Source organism: Aspergillus costaricaensis (assembly GCF_003184835.1).
Source record: "Aspergillus costaricaensis CBS 115574 unplaced genomic scaffold BO79scaffold_16, whole genome shotgun sequence".
Lineage (NCBI taxonomy): Eukaryota > Fungi > Ascomycota > Eurotiomycetes > Eurotiales > Aspergillaceae > Aspergillus > Aspergillus costaricensis.
Window position 1 is genome coordinate 397166 of NW_020291816.1, and position 24036 is coordinate 421201.

The 24036-nt window shown below is 50.0% G+C and overlaps 8 protein-coding genes across 8 annotated transcripts; 4 read left to right on the forward strand and 4 right to left on the reverse strand.

Annotated features, from left to right (window-relative positions):
* Positions 1 to 256: 256 nt before the first annotated feature.
* On the reverse strand, positions 257 to 5855 carry BO79DRAFT_265916 (aureobasidin A1 biosynthesis complex; the record flags this gene model as incomplete). The annotated part of the gene is made up of 1 exon (XM_025686920.1): positions 257 to 5855. The coding sequence occupies one exon, from the start codon at positions 5853 to 5855 to the stop codon at positions 342 to 344; it is 5514 nt and encodes a 1837-aa protein (XP_025539428.1). The 3' UTR covers positions 257 to 341.
* A 1183-nt stretch (positions 5856 to 7038) lies between these two features.
* BO79DRAFT_217907 (uncharacterized protein) lies at positions 7039 to 8036 on the forward strand (the record flags this gene model as incomplete). The annotated part of the gene is made up of 3 exons (XM_025683391.1): positions 7039 to 7319; positions 7381 to 7823; positions 7888 to 8036. The coding sequence occupies 3 exons, from the start codon at positions 7039 to 7041 to the stop codon at positions 8034 to 8036; spliced, it is 873 nt and encodes a 290-aa protein (XP_025539429.1).
* Positions 8037 to 9129: 1093 nt separating this feature from the next.
* Positions 9130 to 10406, forward strand: BO79DRAFT_228629 (uncharacterized protein; the record flags this gene model as incomplete). Its single annotated transcript, XM_025683978.1, has 4 exons — positions 9130 to 9265; positions 9341 to 9880; positions 9914 to 10232; positions 10340 to 10406. 4 exons carry the CDS (start codon positions 9130 to 9132, stop codon positions 10404 to 10406), a joined length of 1062 nt encoding a protein of 353 aa, XP_025539430.1.
* Positions 10407 to 13695: 3289 nt separating this feature from the next.
* On the reverse strand, positions 13696 to 14220 carry BO79DRAFT_255258 (uncharacterized protein; the record flags this gene model as incomplete). The annotated part of the gene is made up of 1 exon (XM_025686125.1): positions 13696 to 14220. One exon carries the CDS (start codon positions 14218 to 14220, stop codon positions 13696 to 13698), a length of 525 nt encoding a protein of 174 aa, XP_025539431.1.
* A 912-nt stretch (positions 14221 to 15132) lies between these two features.
* BO79DRAFT_265922 (quinate permease) lies at positions 15133 to 16851 on the forward strand (the record flags this gene model as incomplete). The annotated part of the gene is made up of 4 exons (XM_025686921.1): positions 15133 to 15618; positions 15685 to 16081; positions 16143 to 16564; positions 16625 to 16851. The coding sequence occupies 4 exons, from the start codon at positions 15133 to 15135 to the stop codon at positions 16799 to 16801; spliced, it is 1482 nt and encodes a 493-aa protein (XP_025539432.1). The 3' UTR covers positions 16802 to 16851.
* Positions 16852 to 17868: 1017 nt separating this feature from the next.
* Positions 17869 to 18862, forward strand: BO79DRAFT_217911 (uncharacterized protein; the record flags this gene model as incomplete). The annotated part of the gene is made up of 4 exons (XM_025683392.1): positions 17869 to 17881; positions 17953 to 18190; positions 18495 to 18516; positions 18575 to 18862. 4 exons carry the CDS (start codon positions 17869 to 17871, stop codon positions 18860 to 18862), a joined length of 561 nt encoding a protein of 186 aa, XP_025539433.1.
* A 1894-nt stretch (positions 18863 to 20756) lies between these two features.
* On the reverse strand, positions 20757 to 21456 carry BO79DRAFT_147972 (uncharacterized protein; the record flags this gene model as incomplete). The annotated part of the gene is made up of 2 exons (XM_025678526.1): positions 20757 to 21159; positions 21233 to 21456. The coding sequence occupies 2 exons, from the start codon at positions 21454 to 21456 to the stop codon at positions 20757 to 20759; spliced, it is 627 nt and encodes a 208-aa protein (XP_025539434.1).
* An 828-nt stretch (positions 21457 to 22284) lies between these two features.
* Positions 22285 to 23603, reverse strand: BO79DRAFT_209149 (oxidoreductase). Its single transcript, XM_025682546.1, has one exon. It carries the CDS (start codon positions 23476 to 23478, stop codon positions 22423 to 22425), a length of 1056 nt encoding a protein of 351 aa, XP_025539435.1. The 5' UTR covers positions 23479 to 23603; the 3' UTR covers positions 22285 to 22422.
* Positions 23604 to 24036: the final 433 nt, after the last annotated feature.

Genomic DNA, 24036 nt, shown 5'->3' on the forward strand with positions numbered 1-24036 from the left:
AAAGCCCTTCTCATCTCTCGGTCAAATAAGTAATAAGGTTACTCTAAACCAAATGACAATTATTGCCACAAAAGGTTGTAAGGACCACAACAGCAGTTTGAACTTCTCAGAAGTAAAATTAAACAGCGACTATCTAATTGGACTAGAAGTAAAGTAAGACAATGGTCGAGATCAAGACAGATCGACAAGACAAACAAGAAACGCGAAGAAGAAGATAAAGCGTGACCAACGAAAAAGACAATTGAAACAGTCCGACCCAAAACAAAGCGAAGCTGCTAAACCAAATCTCCAAATTATATACAATATATCTCAAGGATAGCATCATCGCAGTCCACCACTCATTATAAATACCTACTGCTGTCTCTCACAGGATCAAACACTCCATCCGGGTTATGCAAGATCTGATCAAGCGAGTGGTTCAGAGTCACCAGCAAGCCCTGCGCCCACTCCTGAGTCATGAACTCGTATCCCGGCCAGCGGTTGTTGTACGTGCAGCGCAGACGGAACTTCTCGTCCTCGTTGTCACGTCCGGGCCAGAGCTCCATCAAGATCGGGTAGCCGTGGTTGGTCTCCTTCCAGGGAGCCTGAAGGTTCTCCTCGCGGGTGAAGCCGGGCAAAGTCTCCATGTTGGTCTTGGGCAGGCCGCTGGCATCGACATCGACCTCCTCCTTGGGGTAGGCCTGCAGGATGATAGTGTTGTCGAAGCGACGCGTCAGCTTGGCAAAGTCGATGGTGGGGCAGGGCATCTCCGAGTACTCCAGGGAGTCGACGTATTGGGTGAACAGCTCCTGGCAGATCTGGCGGTGGGTGCGCTTCTTGGGCCCGCCGTCTGCCTCGCTCTTGTACGCGTCCGAGAAGACGATGCGGGTGGGGAGGACGTCTAGCATCAGGGCTACGCAGCGAAGGGCCTCGGGGCTGTGGCGACCGTGGAAGACGCTGCCGAATTGCACGTCGAGGTTGGCGGTGGACGGTTCCTGGTCGGCGCTATTGGCCTTGACGAGACTCTGCGCAAGGGTCATGGCCCAGGCACCCTGAACAATGGCCATGGGCGAGGGGAACTTGGCAATCTTGCAAAGGGAGAAGAGCTCGTTCAGGCTGATAGAGGACTCGAGGATCTCGCAGGCGGTGTCCTGGGTGGTGCGGATCGAGGTGAATTGTCCAGGAACGACACCCTTGAGCACTGTCTGGCCAGCCTTGAAGGGGGCCACACCGGCGAGACGCTGCATCCAGTACATGCTGGTAGCGAGCCAGTCGGTGCTGTAGTGCTTCTCGACGGGGAGGCGCATGCCGACCGCGGGCAGGTTGCTGGGAGGAACGCCCTCGTACGCCTGTGCGAACGAGCGGCGCAGGAAGTCGAGACTCATACCGTCGTAGATAAGATGGAAAAGGGAGAAGATGATGACGTGGTGCTTGTTGTCGGCCGAGTGCACGACGTGAACAACGGCACCGGGGCGGTCCAGACGGATGTATTCCTCGGCGCTGCGCTGGGCGTTGCCGATGGTCTGTTCCCAGAGGCTGTCCGGACTGGTGTCGTACTCGTGAACGACGCTTTGGACCATGGGCAGCTGGGCACGGGGGTGCGCAGGGTTGAGGATACACTGGGCGTAGGGGCTCAGGGGGTGGTCGACCTGGACCCAGACGGTGCGGAAGGCGTCATGGCGCTTGGTGACATCGACGATGGCCTGCTCAAGGCGGGCGGGGTCGAGCTCGTCGGGCAAATGGTAAACAAAGTGCTCGATGCAGGGCTTGGTGATGTTCATCTCCTCGGCCTCCTCGACGAAGACGAGCATGCGGGTCTGGACACCGGTGGCGGGCAGAACCTCCTCGATGTCCTCGCTGGCGATACCTAGCGACTTGACGCACTGCGGACGGGCAATAGAGTTGAAGTGTCGAAGTTTGGTGGCCAGCGACATGGTCAGGAGCTCCTCTTCGTCTTCGATCTCAATGTCCTCGTCTTCGCCGGAGTCCTGGTCCAGCTTATCCTGGGACGAATCGCCCACCAACTCGCCAATTCTCTTGGCTAGGTCAGCAACCACGGGATAGGCAAAGACGTCACGAAGGAGGATAGTTGCATTCAGGCGCTGGTTGATGCGTGCGGCAATACGCGGGGCCATGAGCGAGTGGCCGCCAAGGTCGAAGAAGTTGTCGGTAATGCCGACGGCATCGACGTTCAGCACACTGGAAAGCTCTTCGCACACGACACGCTCCAGATCTGTGCGTGGCTCAACGATCTGGCGAGAGGTCTTGGTCGCCTTGCCAAACACGCTCGCCAGTCTAGCCAGCTCCTTACGGTCCACCTTGCCGTTGGCGTTGATGGGCATCTTATCCAGCACGGCGATACGTGCAGGGATCATGTACTTGGGCAGTGAGGCCTGTAGCGCCTTCTTGAGCAAAGCCTCAACCACCTCAGCCTCTTGACGGCGCAGGGGGCTGTTGGTCAGAGAATCTTTGGACCGACCCTCGTGCTCAGTCGGGAAGCGGAACAAGGGGCGCAGACCCTCGATGCGGTGGAAGACGGCGTCCAGACCGCCGCGAAGAGAACGCTGGCGCGCCCAGCTCAGCTCGACCTTGAAGCCAGCCTGTTCAGCCAGCTCAGCCAGGTCCAAAGCTGACAGGGCTGGACAACGGTTGGCAGCCTCACGCTGTGAGGTAAGCCAGTCGGCTCCCCCCTCAGTCTTATCGTCAAGCGAGTCGACGATGTGGCGTTCGAGAATAGTCTTGCTGTAGGGCACGTTGCTCACGGCAACCGTAGAGGCGGTCGACGACGCCTGTAGAAGGGCTAACAAGCCAGCACGATCCAGCTGCTTGGCCTTGAAATCGACCCAGGCGCCCTCGCTGATCTCCCGGATAGCCTTGGGCTTACCGTCCTGGCGTTTGTGGATGACGGCCGCGAAACGGTAGCAGCTCAGCTCGTTGGTGGCCTTCATGCGCTTGGGGAGAATCTCGACGTGCTCGACAATCTCCGGGAGGCGGCTCATTAAGTTGGTGAAAAAGGCCGGGTCGGCAAGGAACTCTTCCTCCTCTGCTTCCGCCTTCGTCAGCTCGTGTCGCACTGCTTCCTTGGTCGCAGAGGAGCCTAATTGATGCAGAGCCCTAGTCGTGCAGAACTCGCGGTAGACGGCCCAGGAGCGCATGTCACCAAAGTAGATGCGCTCCACGCCATCAATAGCCAGCAACTTGTCCACTACGGAGGAGATGTACTCTTGCGTGGGGAAGTACTGGGCCACCGAGTTAATCACCACCATGTCTGGATGGTTAAGCTCGCCCAGGGAGTCGACGTCGATGGCTGTGCCGACGCGCACGTCGACCTTGCCAGCCAGGGATGGCCTTGCTTGGGCCACCTTGTTGACGAAAGCAGCGGCAGATGCAGACGGGTCAAGCCCGACATAGCTGTTCAGGTTGTCAATGAGATTGAACAAGATCATACCCGTTCCGGTTCCGATCTCTAGAACATTGCGTGGGTGTCCGCCATTACGGTACATGTGGTGTATGGTGTCATCCAGCCACTCATTCATCTCGGCGGTGTCGATGAGCTTGCCGTCGTACATGGACGTCCAACCCATGAAGTCTCTGCCGACCTTGGTGGTGTCAATTCTGTTGATGTCCGCATAGGTGCCAGTCTCGAAGAGATCCCTCCAAGTCTCGACCTGGTTCTCAAGTCGGCTGTTGTCACCGGCGTCCTTCTGGTTCTGGGAGTCCTCCTGAGCGGCGGCATCCGCGATATTACCTTGGACAGTGACAAAGCTCACAAGATCCGCCGGCTCGCCCTCGGGTTGGTGCACCAGAGTCACAGCATCGCTTACAGACTCGTTACGCAGGAGAGCATGCTCGATCTCGGGCAGCTCAACGCGGTGACCACGGATCTTGACCTGGAAGTCCATACGGCCAAAAAATTCGATCATGCCGTCCGAAGGACGGTGGCGCACTCGGTCACCGGTGCGGTAGGCGCGGACAGACTCACCGTTGATAATCACCTGCACGAAGCGGTTCTTGTTGAGCCTCGAATCGGTATATCCACGGGCAAGACCGTCACCAGTGACGATGAGCTCACCCATGACTCCAGGAGGAACGAGGCGCTGCTCGGGATCCATGATGAAAGCGCCCGAGTTGCTGATGGCAACGCCGATGGGCATGCCATTGACACACTTCTCGTTGGCCGGGACTTTGTAGATGGTGCTGAAGGTGGTGTTCTCGGTGGGACCGTAAGCGTTAACGAGGTCACCCTTGATAATGCTCTTGGCTTGGGCAGCATCGCGAGGATCGAGACGGTCTCCGGCAGCGAAGAGTAGTTCCAGACCAGAAAGAGCATATGGGGCATTGGCGAGGCACTGCTTGAGGAGGGCAGGCGTGAGCATGCAGGACCGCACGGCCTCCCGCTGCAGCACCTGTCCCAGGGTCACCGGGTCGATGACCGTCATGTAGTCAATGCAGACGATCGTACCGCCGTTGAGCAGCGCGGCGTAGATCTCCCACGTCGCGGCGTCAAAGGCCAGGTTGGCAACGTGCGCAATGTTGCCACTTGACTGCGTCTTGGAGGCCACATTGGTCTCGCGCACCAGGCGCACGATGCCGCGGTGCTCCACTTGGACACCCTTGGGCTTGCCCGTTGACCCGGACGTGAACATGACGTATGCGAGGCTAGAAGCCGTGGGAGTTGGCAGAGCGCCAGAAAAGTGCTGGCCTTGCTCGTCTAGGGCCTGGGCAATGTGGCGGAAGCTCACGTCCTTGAGCTGCAGAGCGGGAGGCGCGACGCCGGCACCGAGAAGGACGAGCTTGTCTCCATCGACCGCAGAGAGGATGCTCTCGAGGCGGCCAACGGGAACGTTGACGTCGAGAGGCAAATAGGCCAGATTAGCCTTGAGAATGGCCAACAAAGCCATAATTGTCTCGCACGACCGCGGTGCCAGCACTGCGACCATAGTCTCTGGGGCGATCCCACGCTGGACCAGCCAGTGGGCGAGCCGGTCCGATTGCCGGTCCAGTTCCGCGTACGTGAGTTGAGAAGACGAGTATGCATTCTTGACGGCAACGGCGTTAGGGCTGAGAGAGACCTGTCTCCGGAAAAGTTCGACGACGCTGGACTCGCGCGGGTAATCGGTGCGCGCAACATCTGTGAGGCCCATATCGGCTAGTGCGGAGAGGCCCTGGGTAAGAGGCATTGTTGAGACGAGGGCCTCGGGTGTCTTGACGCCACGGCCGAGGACCTCAGTGAAGACGGACTCGACGAGGCGGATGGATGAAGCTTCAAACAGATCATCCGAGAAGATGATGTGACCGCTCATACGCTGAGACTTTTGGACGAGATGGAGTTCAATGTCATACTTGGACGTGGCTGCCTTCATACTGTCGAGCTGTAGGCTGTTGGCATCTTCTGACGAGTGAACTGCAAATATCGTCTGAACAAGCGGGTTACGAGACCGGTCGGCGGCACCAGGACGCAGCTCCGAGACGATCTTCTGGAAGGCAACATCCTGGTGGTTAGATGCCGTGCTGGTGGTCTGCTGGACCTGTTGAACGAGCGCATAAAAGGAGTCCTCTGGCTCGACGGTGGTGCGAATGAATAGGATGTTGGTGTTGCTGAGGATGGGGGTGCCAATGGTGGCATCGTCGACTCCGGTGAGGCGGTAGTGTGTCGCCCTGAAAGCGGCGAGGAGCACCACAAAGGGGGTGAACTGGTGTGTCTGGCAAAAGGTCTGGAGCTCCCGGTAAAGCTGGTCATTGAGGGTGAAGTGGTGGACCTGCGCCTTGTCAGAGGAGATGGCCGACCGGGGCTTGTCGCAGAGGAGCTCCGCGGGCTGGCTTCCCTCAAGCTGCTCCTTCCAATATGCGAGCTGACGTTGCTCTGTCTCGGTCATTGTGATAAACTGATCTCTTATGTTGTTGGGGTGGTGAAAGGAGTGAAATAAGACAAAAGCCGGCTAGACGTGTAAAGAATGAGAAGGCCAAAGTGAGGAAACGCCGAGATAATGGGTATTCAAAACATGTTCATCCCCACAAAGCAGGCATCCTGCCTTGTTGTCCTTTATATATAGAGGAAATGCCATTATGGTGTCAGCAGTGTTCCTGGAGGATCGCTACACGAAGATACCCAATTCTAGTTCATGATCCTCCGGACTGACATTGTCTGGATGTAGTAACGATCATGAAGAGTGCTAGTCCCGCTGGAAAACGACAAAGTAGGGTGGATAACGCAGGTTTCTAGAAGTGGCCCCCAGTAAGATATTAGGCTTGTTTGTTCAAAGGAAGGAGACGGTAATTGCACGTGCTTCTAGTAGGCTTAATCTCACTAATGAGGGCTAGTGGGCAGCTCGTGAGATCAGGTGACCGCAACTTTAGGGGCAATGCTTCAGCCATGACGAACAAGCCTTAAGGGTGGGCTAGCTACGTAGATCGTGTGGCTCTGCAAACGACGTAGTCCGTATACTCAATTTAGCATTGAGTGCGAGGTAAGAGAGTGCTTTGGACGTATGAAAATGGAGGATTACCGGACAAGAGTTATGGGGGATGGGGAAATGTTACCCAAAATGGACAGCTCGAAGTTCCGGTAAAAGGAAGGAAAGCGTGACGGAACAGGGTTAGCGGCACAAGATGACCCACCAAAGGAGATCTCAAGGGACTAAACCCAATAGGAAATAGACTAGCCGGCAGCTATCCACGGCCGCCACATCTTGAACCTATTCCTAATACGGTATGCTCGATGTTAAGTTGTTCCACATGGAGATGCCCGAAGCCCTCAAATTGTCATAGAATGCCTCACCCATCATCTATATTCGAGTGCACAGCCCGAACACATTGCAATCTTTTCATCATATACCTGCGCCACCACGGGAGACCGCTCTCTTATTTTACCCCGGGACGTTGGCTTCATTTATTTATCTTCGCATCGTTATATCCTATCCTTCTAATACATTCTATCGGATCATACCAGTTTTCAAGGGCCTTCAATACCTGCCCTAACCTTACAATCTAGATTAAAGTCGCCCCGCAAAATAGCCATCTGCCCGCCGTATTCGCCGCTCCGGCCCACCACAATCCAAGATGACGTTTCGCTATGAAGATGGTATCGCATTGTTGCAGCTCATCGCCTTCGTGCCCTGCCTCTTCCTCGCCATTCTTTTGTGTTATCAGCAAGGTATGAAGGCCGTAGCCTCATGCTGGAGATTTCTCATTATCCTCGCCTGTCTCCGAATCGCCGGCGCTGTATGTCAGCTCATCAGCATCACTGACGACTCGATCGATGTGATCACCACAAAAATCACATGCGACTTGTTGGGCATCGCGCCGCTAACCCTGGCTGCCGTGGGTTTGCTGCAAAGAGTGTAAGTCACAACCTGATACCCAATGCGTGACTTGAGACTGACGTGGGCATGTCTTGTTCAGAAATGCCTCGATCAACAAGCTCTCCAAATGGATCTTCATCTTTGTCAGCATCGTCAGCTTGGTCGGTCTGGCCCTTGGTATTGCCGGCGCTATCAAGGCCCTCGACACCTACACCATCCCCGCTATGCTCCAAGCCGCACTGGGCATGTTCGTCGGTTGCTTGGGTCTCCTACTGGCCATTATGGGGTACCTGACCATCTACCGCAACGAGATGCCTCGCAATGAGAGGATCATCCTGTACTCAGTATACGCGTGTGCGCCTCTGCTTATTGTGCGCACCATCTACGGCTGCTTGGGTGACTTCACGAATATCGAGAAGTTCAACCTGTTCGAGCCCAACCCCACGGTCAATCTATGCATGGGCGTCCTCGAGGAAATTTTCCTTATGATTATCTGCCTCGCTGTCGGCTTTTACTGCCCCCCGCCCAAGGAGCCTCAACCTGGTAAGTCGCGTCGTTTTAATGTGATGCGTCATTCTTGTGACGAATACACGCTGACACCTTTTAGAAGAGGCTGCCCGCACGAGGAATTCGGACGAGACCACCATTGTAGAGAAACACTCCTCTGAGCCCAACGATGCCCGCCCTGACACCATGAACAAGGAGAAACTGGCTGAGGAGGGACGCATGGGAACCCCGGTTGCCGAGGCTGCGTAAGGTCTGGCTGTCACTTCACACGTTATAGAGTGCCTATAGCCTTGCTCTGTCGCGGGAGGCGACTTTCGTTGCAACGATGAACTTTGGGATTGGCCCCTGCTGCAAGTCCAGAGATCTGGCGATTTTTTTGATTAATTTGGTATGTTTGTTTTCAGCGTTCATCATCCGTTCATTCCACACAAGCCGCGAGACCTAGATAGAATGCTAGCAGTTGCTAAGTAGCAATTACCCTTCTAGGAATGATTCTGTCTCTCTTTTCCAATCCTTTGAAACAACAATAAAATTTGTCATAGAATGAACAAAGCAGGGTGATCCTGAGTCATGCGACGCATTGCACTGAATACTATTAAAACGCAAGGGCCAGAAGGGTTTCGATCATCGGACAGACAAACAGAACCAAAGTTGTCAGTGTGTAGCCGAGGCGTGCCTCATCGACTTACGGCGCGATTTCTATTTCGAATGCTTGACGGTGCCCCAGCACCCTGAAGATATATCACATCGAGCATTTCGTCAGCTGGCCCAAACTTTCACCTACCGACCGGAAAGGATGTGACCTCGACATCCTTTATGGGTCAGACGGCACTCGATACCTGCTGATAGATCCGGACCGCACACAACCTCTCGACATATTGATTTAATCCAAGCGAATAGTTATGTATATTTAAATACTAGCGTAATAAAGCCTTACGGATATATAATTGTCCCAGTCATATGTCCTATTTAAGGCAGTATCCGGGGTGCAATGTTGAGTGCGCAGCTTATCTGCACTTGGTGTTTGTACGTGCTATTTGCGTCGAGCCATTGATTCCTGACTGGAGACCTTCGTGAATAGAGATGTCTGCGATGATTATTTATTGTGTGACATGATTTCCTTTACAAGAATGGTAGCTGATGGTCGCATTACTTCAGACTCCATCTTCCCCCCCCCCCCCTTCCCTTCGGGCTACGCTGTATGTGGCGGAAGCAACCTCCGTCCACTTTCCCCCTCTCTTTCAAAAATCTCGCGCCTTTCAGACAAACCATATCTAATTAATCTATCGAAAACACCTGGAGATACCCGAAAACCCCACCTAACCGGCCCACACAGCCCGCCATGTCCTATGACAACGCCGCCACCCGCGATGGGTTCACTTCTTCATTCGGCCGGTTCCGCACTAAACGCGGGTGCAATGAACGTGTAGATAGTTCCTCTCTCCGAAGGATGTTTCTACCCAAGCTCAGCCGCGAAGGTCAAAAGATCCTGTGAGACCGCACCGACTTTGTCCGCAGCCAACTACAACACTATGGGGTGCCTTTCGAGGAAGACCAACTATCAGGCAACGGAACGCAGCTGATGAAGAAAGTCCTCCAAGAAGGAAAGTGCGACAAAGTGCCCGTACACATCCTGGCCCTGGAGGAGCAGCTACACCAGGAATGGATTGCTGCAAGTAATATAGAGGTGCTGTCTTCCAACCCCGAGTGGGTGATAAAGAAGTTCTTCATAAGAGCTGGAGAACCAGATCCATACCAGACGAGGACAAGCACTGTCGTCGGGGTTTCCTTTCCTCGATATAGCGAGTATCGTCCAGGGCGCATGCGAGAGGCTGCTGACCAGGTGGCGGGCTTACATCACGACACTGGTGTGGGTCCGGAGACGCAGACAATATTCTTGGGATGGGATATGTCTGCTGTTCGGGAAGCAGCAAAGAAACATGCGAATAATGAAAGGACTGTGATTCAGGCTCGGGAACAGAGGAGAGAAAACGAACGCGCGAAAATACATGCCGACTACCTTGCGACTCTCGGACGGATGAAGGGCGCTGCGGCAAGGAATAAATCGCCGGTAGGAAGTTATATCGTTGACTGTCAGGAGATCGAGAATGGATGACCAAGTCTAGCAAGGGACATGGTACTTGAAATTGTGAACACGGAACAAAAGGGGAAGTTTCACGCTACATTCAATTTTGGTGTAGTGATAGGCATTATGGTCATATATGAGGAGCATATTACTGAGACCGACGAAGAGGAGATTGGCGACGATCATGAAAAAATTGGAAAAGGAACTAAGAGAAAGACAATCGCCCAGAAACATAGCAAGCCGTCGAAGAAAGCGAAAGCAGAGAAGATAAGCGAACCCTACACGTACCTGTTAAAGCTCAGATGCCGTGAAACTGGAGAAGGTCAGATCTTTTTCAAACCAGAGTACGGCACTATCAAGTTTAGGGATGAATAATTCGCCGCCTTCACTTCAATGGCTGTGTTTCCCTTGTTGGCTCTGGGATAACTTTTACTGCACGGAAGGTGTCTGATGATCCATGTCCAAGTGGTGAGAAATGGGAGAACTATTCAGAGGCTGCATATGAATACGCACGAGTTAGTAGATGGCATTGAGCATAGCCTTCTGGGATGAGCATTGAGAAAATGATAGGTTACGTAGTATGTACGGCAATAGCCCCTAATCTGATAAACTGAACGTCACATTTATATAGTATCTGTATCCATCTACCTCAACGTCTGACGCCTCGCGGTCCATTAGAGAAGGTGTTTACAACTAAATTTATAAGAAGAGAGAGCTTCCAGATTTGCCTGTATGACGAGGTTGAGCTTCCACTCGTTAACAGTAGATACCCTTAAGTAGTTGGGCTTGGAGGAAGGGACATGTTCGCTCCGCTGCAGTAGTAGTCTCCACCACAGTAGAGAGGAAATATAGTCGATATTAATGCTCGCCTGGTTGAATACATTGACTCTATACAGGATATAGCGTTAAAGATATTTTCTTGGGCGCATTGACGGTGCTATGTATGTCCAATGGGTATCTTAGTATCTGAACCAATGACTGTACGTCTCAGATCTTTGTCGACAACGTATACACTGTTATTGGCCCCATCCTTGGTACGTGCCTGTACATTTATGGATAGATTAAAAGTTAGAAACGAAGAAGGTTTTAAGGATGCCCTGACTTCGTATGGACGTATACGAAGTGTTATTATCACCAGTGCTACTATCAAGCATCAATCTCCACATATATATACAACCCCCGCTTTAAATATTAGCAGCATTAGCAGAGCTATATGAACAATGTGTCCATCGTTGAAGAAACCTCAGGTTTTGTTCAACTCCGAGTCCCTTTTCAAGTCCTACTTGGGGCGCTCTTAGAATAGCTCCTTGTTTAGAAACTCTAGGTCGACATGAGCACCCAATGCCTCTAGCTACGTTCCCGTGCGAACCCACTCGATGGACATCCCTGGACCCTACTACTCATCCTACACCAATTTCGTCGCGTCTTGCTTTCTGTGGTGGGTCCTTAATATCGCTGGCCGACGGAATCCAGGGAGCAGCCGGGTAGAGTTAAGATAGCCAGACACCATCCAGCGTAGCCATCCGCAGCAGACTATTCATATCCTCCACATTCACCCCACGTAGCCCCACGATGCAAAAATAGAGTCATGCCCGTGTAAAAAGAAAGAAAGAACAAAAACATACAACAGAAGGGATTCGCTGGTGGTCACCCACCCAACTACTAACCTCCCGGCGTGTGGCTTAAGTACGGCTGAGCGGACGGGAAGCCCTGTTTTCCACACCCTATGGTCGTATGTGGCAGATTATAACAAGAATACCATTCATAAGGGCAGTTTGTAAGTAATTGTGCGAATGAAAAGGAAAGTCAAATCAAGGTTGGCGTGTACTAGACTTTGTTGCGGGTGATGAGGTTGGTCTATCTGCAGAGATGTCACCGCCCTGACTTAACCTGCTTGGCAAGCAAGGGCAGCAATAAGAACTATCATATACTAATTCGGTCGCCTAGCCATTCTAATAGTGTATAATGTGATTTTCTGCTTTCACTTTGTGTTAATTTTTGGGCAGAGTGGCGTGTTACTAACTAGACTACTCTTCTAGGGCTGGGTATTCGGCCATCTGAGCGCAAATTAGCCAGAAATTAGAAGACCTCTTCTTTACCCCCTTGCAAAATCTTCACTCTACTTTCATGCCAATCCTCTTAAATCGGATCTTATGCCCTCTCTCCAACGGCGTATACCGCGCAGCAAGCACCACCAAGCACCGTACCAAATAAGCATATTCGATCGCGATCTGAACAGTCGGATTTTGTTGGGATGTAAGAGGTTGCTAGCTTTGCTCGGTGAATAGGAATCTCTTGAGACACTGCATGTTGGCTTCGAGATTATGGTATCCGCTCTTCTGGACTCGTTGGTGTGCAACGTGGGTATTGCGTTTCCGGGCGAGAAGGCACTGTACAATATCAGGGACCAAGTCGTTAATGATTAAACGAGAGAGCCTGGAAGATTTACCCAAGCCCTAACACTTAGTCATCCACTGACCTAAGGTATTGACTGCAGACATTAGTGTTCACAAAATAACGGAGCACATGCTCTGTGATAGCATGGTTGCGTCTCACTCAGCTAACAGCTTCATACCCCATCAATGCTCGGACAAGGATGAAAGGTCTAAAACGATGTCAGTGCACACGGCGCCTTCCTATTGACGATTTTTGGGATAATTCGGGTCAGTCCATCCATGACTTTCCTAGTTTATAGCGCGAGATTGTACATGATCTTCTGATAATTTCTCTAACCCATGATGGGTACTATCGATATTTTATCGCAGCGGAATTCAAGAGACTCGGATAAGGGGGAAGCCACTTACAAGGGCATTGAAAATATGCATGATAGGATATGGTGAGCTCTTGATATGTCATATCTCCTAGTGCTCAATTCCAGCCTACTACCTCTCTCGCCCGATTGCTCACCTTTTCAGATTCACAATTTTGTAGCACCACTACCCTTAAAGTGCATAAATCTTCATTTTAGGTCAACATCATACCTTTTCAGCATGGCTCAGGAATAGGATCATTCTTCAGCAATAATTCAATCTCTTAGGCCACAGGTTCTGAGCATGAGTGAGTCTCAAATGCGACGAACAGCCCATCATTGTTTTTAAAAGATCGTTGATCCTCAGTAACATTCCTTGTATGCGGCATGTCCACGCACAGTCTATTAGAAAGAGCAAAAAATCCCACCTCCGTAGCTGTTCCCAGTTTAAGATTCAATGTGCCCCCGCACAACCACGTTGGCATCTCCACGGGGTTACGATCATCTTCAAACTTCGCGTGGAATCCAAGAGCATATCGGAGACGCTCTCCCATTTCCGTGGCAAGATAATCCAGTCCCTGAATGCATAATGTTTTCAATACATGGGATATCGAGGTCAATCCATAGCCAGTATGCTCTAAGTCCCGGCAGGTCTCTCGATGTTGTCCATTATCACTGAACTATTACAATCTTATTTCCTTCTATTATTTATAGAAGCTGTAGATCTTCTATTCTATGTAATAAAAAACATTGAGAACTATAGTAAAAATCCTGCGTAATTTTATATAAAAGAGCCTGGATTTACAACATGTTAAGATATATTCTATATCAAAAATAATAAAATAATAAAAAAATGAAAAATATATGTAAACAGATTTAAAGCAAAACAATAAGGAGATAATAGTCATATTAGCTATCTAGACATACGTAGTAAAATAATGTGAGAGTGCTTTGTATGTGCGGCCTGAGCGCCAGGCGCGTGACTAAGCCTACATGAATGCCCCAACATCTATTATCCCCGATATAGTTAGCTTAGGCTTCTCTTTTACTGGACTACCACCTCTCAAATGAAATCAACTCTCCTGACCGCTAGGATCCGCCCATGTATCGCTCAGATGAAGATCCAGATAGACACTCATACCAGCCGCCTTGACCCGCTTGGCCAGCTCCAAGTTGGAATCCAAATTGTAAATGTCATTACTAGGATTGACCCACAAACGCTGGCGAACAGGATTGATGCCGGCTTCAGCGAGGATAGTCTCGAGTGCTTGGGTTTGATCTCTTAGATTCTTGTAGCTATAAAACCTTCTAGCTTCAAAAGAGAAGAAATATCCGCCTCGCGATACGTGAGCGCGGCATGGAATAGAATCGGCAGCGCCGCCGGCAGCAGAGGAACGAACATAGCGAAAGAACTGGGTGGAGAGTTCAATCTGGCAAAATATCAGACAGGCGCACGTGGGAGATTGCCGCTCACGCGGGCATTCATAGTCTTCCAGAGGGCAGGCAGGGGAGGCGTGAATGGGAAGATGGCAGCCATGGCCGTTTCCGACGACCAGCCCGGGCACGGAGCTTAGGCCGTAAAGAACCGGTCTGCGCATCTTAGCGTACCCCTTAGCTCGCTGGGATTCTCCACGCATTAATCTATACTAAACGAAATATGAGTCGAATGGGATTCGAAAAGACTCAACGTGTCCACTTTCATTTGTGGAGGACTAGAATGAGAGGCCGGTGCGAGATGACCGGTGGCATGCTGGCGGTCTTAGTAGGCGGCATTGCAATGGACGCAGGCAAAAGTACAGACACGCTCGGCAATATATGGAGGATATAGTGTCCAAAAGGATCCCGACCATTTATGACGTGTTTCCAATTGGCTGGGTTCGGGAATTGAGACTGCCGGAGAGGGCTCTCAAGGCTTACGCAAAAACCTGGTTTGAAAAGGCTAGAGCCCACAACAGCCCGTGGAGATAGTAGTGGTTATCGGGTATGCGGCAGTTATAGTGCACCTGCATGTCTCTCTGTTCGATCAGTTAGAGGCCTCAGCCCTATGGAAAGACCCACTGCAATAAGGCTACTGCATTCAAATTTTGCCTCAGAAGTGGGTCCCACGGGAGGGTATGTCGCCTGTGGGAAAGCTTCTTTTGTTGAGGAAAAGAGGTAGGGACTTCTCCTTAAGCAAGATTCGTAGAGGTCGGATTGAGAAGCGGCAATTTTTGTATCAAAAATTACGCGATTCAACTATCCGGGAAATATTAGTGTATCTCTCTGAAGGCCAATAAGCTGAAATGAAACACATACGCGACGTCCAGCCCTATCGGCTAGGTATGAAAGTTCGTTCTCAACGAGGACCTGTCAGGCTTCCTAGTGGCTAAATGAATGAGGACCTTGGAGACACTTCCGACTTAGCACCATAGAAGTGAATTCAGAGGTCGCGTCCCAAACATTTATAAGAATTGAATTCGCTGTAGTTGAGAGCTATCAAGCATTATAATATTCCGTGGACTATTCTAACCATGAAATACTTCAATATCCACATTATCTGCGCTTCAGTGGCCTTCGGCCTCTTGGGCTCAGCCAAGGGTTTGGATGAAAGTATTATCGCAACGGTTGTTGACCTGCCATCTTTCATCAAGGAATACCAGCTTCATGCAAGTTACCTTAGTGCTGCAGCAAGAGCAAGCAGGTTATCCAATGTCACTTCCATGATGCACCTTGGCAGCTTGCCGGGGGGCCTTTTAGCTTTTTTCTCAACTCACTGGGTTGGCCCACTCTGGACCATGCGGCAGTTATGCCTGCTTTGGGCCATCGGCGTGGTTGTTTTCATTACATCGGCTGGCAATATGGGTCAACTCATTGCTGGTCGGTTCATCATGGGTATGGGTGTCGGCCAGGCTGGTGTGGTTGGACCGATTTACCTAGCCGAAGTGGCACCAACGGCTTCTCGAGGTCTATTGGTCGGTCTCTATGCGTCATCAGAATATGTCGGTGTTTTAATCGGGGTATGTCAGTGTCTGAAATCAACTGAGGAATATTCGTTCGCTAATTTCATATTTTGATGAACATAGTACTTTTCTGGTTGGGGAGCCTCGCTTCATATATCCGGCGATAGCAACACGCAATGGATCCTACCAGAAAGCATCCATATCATGGTGGCCGGGGTGTTACTACTTTTCTCAATTGGCTGCGTTGAGAGTCCTAGATATTTGGTCTACAGTGGTCACGTATCAAGGGCTACAATAACTCTTGCTAAGCTGCGGGGTTTTAGCCCAGAGGATCCCCGTATTATTGAAGAGGTACAAAGTATAAAGCGTGAGGTTTCCTCAAAGAAAACCACGGGCAAGTCCAAGTGGTCCTTTGTAGGACAATGGAAAGCACTTTTTGCAAGAGCCAATCTCCACCGATGGATGTTTCTTTTGTCTGCGCAACTTCTCAGTCAATGGTCCGGAACAAATGCTATCACGAGTGGGTTCATTACTCCTACCCCCTTACTCCTCTAAGCATAAGGCTGACATCAGTGGCATAGCTTACGCACCTAAATTCTTCGCGCTATTGAATGTGGCCGGGAATTCCGAAAAACTGTTCAAAACAGCTATTTTCGGAGTAGTAAAACTCGTCTCTGCGCTTATTAGCGCATTCTTATTTGTTGATCGCTTCGGGAGAAAACGCACCCTCTTAGGAGGAATAGTACTTCAGCTCCTCGCTTTGCTCTATATTGCAATCTTCATGACAGCTTGGGATGCAGCTGGCAAGTCAGACTCAAGTAATGCGCTTAGAGCAGCTGCCGGTTCCGTGGCTGCTCTCTACGTTACAGGAGTCGGCTATGCCTTCGGATGGAATTGCATCCAATATCTGATTAATGCCGAGATTCTTCCTTCAGAAGTTCGTACACTGGGGACAAGCCTCCTCATGTGTGTTCATTATGCCAATAAGTTCGCACTGGTGAAGGTAAGCTTACTACATTTCACTATGATTGAGCTGTTGTTGACGAGGCTAATCGATAACCAGGCCCTACCAAGTATGATGCTTGATGATGCTTTGCAGCCCAAGGGGACATTTTGGTTCTTCTTTGCTGTTGCATCAATAGGTCTTGTATGGGGCATTGTCTGGCTGCCAGAAACTTCACAGAAAAGCTTGGAGGAAACAAGCATTGCATTGGAGAAGCAGTCGACAAAGAATCCGTGACGAGTTCAAAATATACTATTTGCATAGAAGCGTCCAGAGTGACAGTAATACGAGCCTGGCTTGTATGTTGTACCGATCTCTTGTCCAGCATCATTCTACCTTACCGACATGTTGTGCTTTTGTTGAATTCACGGATTATATTGGTTTTCAGTCTTTACTTGATGTAGTTTAGCCAGAAACCTTCTATCAAGGCACGCGCGCTACAGCGAAAGCAAGCAAGCAAACAAAATGAAGCAGAAGAATGCTGCAAAAGAGGGTGGTTATATTAAGTATTTAGAGTATATAGTAGAACAAGCATATAATGATACTCTATATAGCAGCCTGGGTATTAATCATATAACTGAATTTATATGAATATATTGACACAGTTACACATGTGACAGCCCCTTGGATGAAAAATATCTTTAGGTATATGTATTATATATTTTTCGAACCCTAGGATTACTTTCCTGTCCCTGTTAGTTTAGCTTCACTGGTATATATACTATTAAACTGGATTAAGAAAGTATCAGATCAATAATCATCTAAAAAAAACTAATTTTGAATGGTAGAAGAGAAGTAGAGCAATTAACAGTGAGGGATTCAACAACAGGGACGTGCGACTTTTGAAGGAGTTAAATCAAAGTGCTGCCGACGGGATGACCGCCCATTTGGATTGGAATGAACATCACAAATGTAGAATCTACATTGCCGCCACTATGAAAATGTGACTCTTATCATTACTTATCAGCTGAGAGAGTTATTGCATCTGAACATCCCAGCAGGCTATTTTCCTGTAAACAAAATCCGTCTTTCTAATGTGTTGTGGGGTAACATGTAGGTAGTCACATTATCGCCTCCAAATTCTTTCCCAATTTGTATGTATCAGAAAGCCATGTCATTATCCGTAGTAGCCATCGGTTATCCAGCGTCGTGTTGGGTATTAATTCCTAAAGCGTGAATGAGATCATATTCTAAACACGCTGGGCCATCAAGACCCCAGAATAGTTTCCATCGACTACCTGTAACTAACTTCTAAATTTCGAACATTCCCGGCCTTTGTCGATGATAAATGCATTGTTGCAAACATGTATCTGTATGGTAGGTACGCCAAGACTTCCTTACAACTTGATTTATTGTATAGACACCATATATTTTCCTAAACGTAATAGATAGTATTTATGTCGTCATCCATCTCTTGCAGCTGAAGAAAGTACATACCACACATCCACTGCCTGCTTTCCATGAGAGTTATTTACATGATAGTTCACGTCGGCGTATTCGCAATATCACCACCCCGGCATTCTGGGGGAAGGATAAGGGGCTTTGGACGCAGGTAGCTACAGTGACCTCAGTGACCTTGTTGACGATGGGCACGGGGGGCATAAGTGCAGCATACGACATTAGAAAGTTAAAAATTGACCCAGAGAGTACAGCGGATGTACATAGAAACATAACATTCGCGACAGCCAGGCTTTCAGGTAGCCCATTCATATCAGAATCAAATACAACTTCTGTTGATTACGGAGTGTAATATTTGTATGTTCCAGTAGTCATATTCAATCGCTGTGGGATTTGCATGCCGCTAGCAAACAGACTGAGTAGCCGCGCTCCCCAACACTGCAATCAGGTATAGTTCGCGCAGACACCGTTATTGGTCTAGATAAACTATCTGAGCTACCTGTAGGAATCTATACCACTATACATACTGTAGAGCACAGTGGACTATGGGCTGGGTATGTGTGGGAGTTCATTCTCTGGCCCACTATCCTACACGACAATCAGTCTACCTAGTGGCAGGATCATGTTCTAAGCGAGCTCGGCTTTGAACAGGGGGATTGTATCAACACGAAGGATGATCTCATGCGCCGGGTACCCGGTGGCAACGACTCCTCAGCTCTCCTTCCACTGCCTGACTACTCCATTCCGAACACTGGTTCTGAGGAGCTAGCAACTGTCCTATTTATGACTGTACCTGACTCCTCAGACCCCTTTGCTGCTGAACTTGCCTCCATTATGCGCTCACTCCTTGAGAATCCTCGGGAAGTCACTGGGGGGTATTTACCTACAGGCCCATGTTGATTCCAAGGGATCCGGCGCAGCCACACAAGTGATCCAGACAAGGCTACCGGGGAACTACATCACCATTTGTGTTCGTCTGATGCACTCACCGTCGCGCGGGACCTGGCATATATCATCTGCCAACCCTGTCGACAAACCCATCATCGACCCAGTTACCTGACCTGGAGATGCTCGCGCGAGACACCCGCTTCATTGACGTGAATGCCGGATCACAACCGCTCGCATTCATGCTAAACCGTGCGGCAACCGTATCCTGGGCTCGCTTGATGCACAGGTACTGCGGGTTATGGATCCTAGGGTTATCCCCATTGTTCCGATGGGGAATACTCAGAGCGCAGGCAGAAAATCTAGCGAATTCCAGACCCACGAAAGTTCTTCATCGCGAGTCTCTAAGATGAATTGCAAGATATATAGATGACTATGGTAAAGTGCATAGTGAAACAAGGTTAATCCGTCGGTGTCCACCAACAATATATCATGGCCTTCATTCATGAGCTTGCGGACCACTTCAAAGTTCCCTGCTTTGCTGGCAAGGCGGAGACACGTTGGAAGAGATCCATTGAGTTGTGAACTATCAGCCCCCTTTTCGATAAGTTTGTGTAAGATAGATAGTTTCTAAGCCGCATGTTTATATTAGCATCTTTTCGCTTCCTGGGCTGTAGGAATATTACTGGGATCTCCATAAATGCACAGGCCATCATCACCAACCAGGAGGATCCTCTGTCCGGGATCATGTCCAACATAAGCAAGCCATCGAGTCCAATTCTCAAAACCGGATTTTAACTGCACCCTAGGTTTCATCCATTCAACTCTAAACTTCGCAATTTAGTTCTGGCCCACTCCGTCATGTATCTTTCAAACATTTGCATGCATTATCCAAAATCCTACGCTTCCTTGAAGGGACAGGTTCTTCAGCTTGGTTGACGCTCTCCGCCGGTCCAACGTACGTCCGATAGTAGGACTGGGTGGCTCTCTTTCCATCTCGTTTTCCACAGTGATCCATTGGTTTTGCGAGCTCCTCGGCTGTGTGAGAGCAGTGTATGCTGTATTCATGCTCTCCGTTGCGGACAGGGAACACCTATCATTGACATTTTCTGCAGGTAAGTCCAAATTACTTCTTCACCGCGCTAACGCTCAGACCACGGTCTGGAACGCTCACAAGGCGTTGCTGGGGCGCAAGTGTGACCAGATGACACCTCGCCAAGCCCGAAATAAGGAGAACCACTTGGATGGTAGTAGACACGGGATTCACAAAAGCAAAGAACGGATAAGAACAAAAAAAAGGGGGGAAAGAAAAGACTATACAGAAAAAGAGAAATGTTGGAGGCCGATTTGTGAGGTCCACGGAGATCAAGGGTGTGGCATCCCATTCTACAGACTACTTTTCGCGGCAAAAAGAGTGTAGCTAAAACTTTGGCTACGCCAGCGCGACCTGCCATTGGCCTGTGCCCGTATGACAGTAGGGAACTTTGAGACTCCAGCCTCACGTTTGAGGAGGGTGAGTCCTCCACCAACTGCCTGCTTTAGTGCCACTAATGGCAAGTTACAGGAAATACGCAGCAGCACCCTCATGAGATTCACACACTCCTACCACGCCTCGAGATTTGGCTCACAATCTTACAGCTTCCTCCCATCAATGGATCTCCCTGGGATTGATTCTTTTCAGGAAGGCGATATTCAGGATAATTTAGCCACCGATGTTGCACATCGTGTAGTTCAACAAATATCGTTAGGTAGTGGACCCTTGAGCCTACAATCAAGCAAGCCTTCTTAGATTCCAAGTAGGAAGGAGACCTTCTCTTCTCCTCTTTCTCAGCTCTCAAAGCTCTCCACAGAAAATAACAGAACATTGTGAGAAGTTGTATCATGGAGCTTCTAGATTATTCCCAACATCCTACCTAAGCTCCCCCTCTAACCATTGTGTCATCGACAGAGCAAACAGGCACGTATTTTCTACATCTCCGGCTCTCGCGTCAACCTTATAAGTCCACATACCGGTCCTCAAAAACATTGTGAGAATCTGAAAATCTAGTAGAATATCACTGCGCCCGCTACTGGGCATGTAATCAACCTGAACCCCACGGGCGTTACGAATAGTGAGGTGTGCTAGATCATTAAAGGGCGTAGTCCTCAATGGCCCTGTAGTGGAGTGTTCATAGTCATGACTACCATCGGGGTAGACAGCAGAGGCGCTCACTTTGAGGGTCGCATTAACCAGGCCCTCGTCAGGAAGTGCCAGCTCCTTCTTCTTGGATTCAGGCAGGTAACCGCGCAGGTAGATGAAGAAGACACGGTCGCTTCATCATGATGTTAACATCAAAATATTATTATCAAGATTAAGCTGCACTTCAAGGATAGGGACGATCTTACGCGATAATGGGTGTCGGGGCAATCTCAAGGAATTCAATCTTGAATATCTGGTCATCCTTAGGCACGGTGTCGTAGATGGCATTGTTGTGGCCGGGGACCATGTTGTCTTGTTGGGCCATAATATCCTCGCTGACAAGCGATTCTTGCTGTGTGGGGTTGGTCTCAGCAAGAGCAGCGAGTGCAGCGGCGCAAAGAAACAAAATTTGCCGGAGAATTGATTCCATCGCGTGATAGTGCTTGTGTATTTTAAGACAGCTCAGGGTGAGTTTAGCAATGAGGGACGAGAGGTGTTGGCTTTACGTCACTTAAATGCCTCCCGATTTAGGTAAACTAGGGCCCAACCACAGCGCTCCGGAATCCGGATCGTTCAGATGTCTAACGTCGGTCGGATAAAGATTATAGTAGTTATACCTAATCTTGGATCCAGTTCCAGGTTCTGGAGAAGTTAATTTTCTCTAGACTTTCTTTGTATGGGTGCCTCCGGATAAAGTGGGCGCTCGCAACGGGATTTAAACCTGTAGTCTCTCAATGCTAAGAAGAGAGTTTTTCATCTCTTCTTGTACAAGTATGGCCTTCTTGGTGATGTTCTACCACTGCGCCACTGCAGGCTCTAAGGGGTCGGTCACCTCGTCCCTTGACGCTTCCTCTAAGGTTCTGTACACCTTAAGGGAAGGGAGGCGAGTCGATCCGGGTCATGCGTGTCCGTGTAGCGGCAACCTTGGGACTTATCATTTGAGCCATAGGGTCTCAGTGTTTCACGTAACTTGTAGGGAGGATGGAGTGCATTCGGTTCTGACTTCCCCAGAGTAGCTCTGTAGGTTGAGATGGCTGTCAACCGTCAAGGCCACCGCATGAAATTCCCCCTCAGGGTCTTCCTCCGTTGAACGTGACATTGCATGTAGCTATTTTACTAAGTATGTATTTACAGCGTAGACGTTCCCTGGCAGACATTTTATCTGGTCCAGCAAAATGGCGCATAGGAGATGTAACATTCTATTCCAAGCAATTTAAGCGCTAGGGTCGCCGTTTTAGAGGCACCCACCCGCCTATTGACCGCACACAAGCCACACGCTGGAAGTTTAGTACTTGGGTGAGTGACCACCAGGTCTCACTTGTGCATTCGAAGGTTTCTGTGGGGTGGGGGTATGCTGTGCTGTGCTGTCTACCCGGCGACACCTGTATACGGACCCCTAGACAGGAACTACCCCTCCCCTTGTCTGCGGCTTCAACAGCCCCAACATAACCTGTCTCGACCTCCAAGCTGCCCACTCATCCACGGATCTCGTCTCCTCCTCTTCTCCCTCAGTCAGCACCGGTATCTTCCCTCCACGGATCCTCCGCATGGATGCTGACTTCGCCGGCCTGACCAAATACGCCACACTCCGTCTCGGTACGAATGCCTGTTCTCCGGGTGCAGCTAAAACCCTATGCAAGGAACTCCGTAGCAGCTGACCGGTCCACTCCACCAGAACATCACCAATATTGACCAGCGCACAGCCCGGCACGGGTCGAACGAAACGCCAATTCTCCATCTTATTCTCGAGCCCCGCGGGGAGGATCTGCAGACCTCCAATAACTTGGAATAACAGCGTCGTTGTCCCAATATCTGTGTGTCCGCCTAACGAGATGCGATCTTGATTCGCTTCACCGGATGCGTGGGGAGGACTGCATAACAAGCGGACAGAGGTCTCGGACTCCTGATCTAGCGGACTGAGTTTGCTCAGTGTACCGCGTTCGAGACCGAGATGGTCATCCAGCGTTTTCAGAATCACGTCTAAAGTTGATGAAGCGTGGCGGATGAAGTTCTGGATCTGGGGGCGATGTGCCTCGATCGGGGGTGCGTTGGTGCGGGGAGCACGATTACCCAGGATATCGTCCTGGTTAATGTTGTAGAGGTGCATGTGGTCGAGCTTGCCATCGTCGGTTTTGAGCGCTCCCATGCGCTTATAGCCTGTAAGGTCTCTGGGCGCGTTGTAAGCGTATTGGTCGAGTGTTGTCTGGTCGAGGGAGAAGAGCTCAATGTCAAGATCGAACATGGTTTCTGCATCATGGAGGAGGGTCCTGCCTTCTGCGGAGTCGTGTAAGTCGATTAGGAAGAATCCCCATTCGCGGCAGGCGGCAAATAACATCTCTCCTTCGGTTGGGTTGCCGGATTGTAGGTCCGAAAATGAGAGAATGGGAAGGTCGATGGTCGGCGTGTCAGCGGGGAAGGGGGGAGCTTGGGCGAAGTAGCGAGTGGTTGGCATTGCTGGAGTGGATGTGTCTTTTGTGATGTTTATATAAAGAAGTCGGCTTTTGGTTAGGATCCGTTGGGGATGGTGGGATACATATAATATATTCACGGCTACAGGGAGATGAGGATGAAGATGTGGGGTGATACTTCTCGGTGGTCGCGGCGAGACAAATGTGAGGGAAGAGACTGGCCTACTTATCCTGTTAGCCATGGAATGACAGCCTTGTGTACATGTTTAGTGCTTATTGTCAGCGTCGATCGCAGCGTACTAGTGCTTACGCATTCGTCTCTCCCGCGTGAGCACTGGTGAGAATTAAATCGACACATGCGATGACAAGTAAGTACTCGGCAAAATGCTATGACAATGAATCATAAGACCAGCAGAGATCGACCAATACCAAGGTGGGGAGACTTCCGTAATAGAATAAATTCCTTACATCCAGTCGTACTTTTACTCAATCAGCACCTGCCCCTCGAACTTCGATTACACGCATCTGAGATAATAGAACGCTTTCATTATATAAAACCAACTACTTCCGCCAAGCTGTCCCTGATTTGAATTCTGCTTCAG

Bases quoted from the DNA above. Each gene is read 5' to 3' on its own strand.
- BO79DRAFT_209149 (XM_025682546.1), bottom strand. From the start codon at position 23,478: ATGCCAACCACTCGCTACTTCGCCCAAGCTCCCCCCTTCCCCGCTGAC.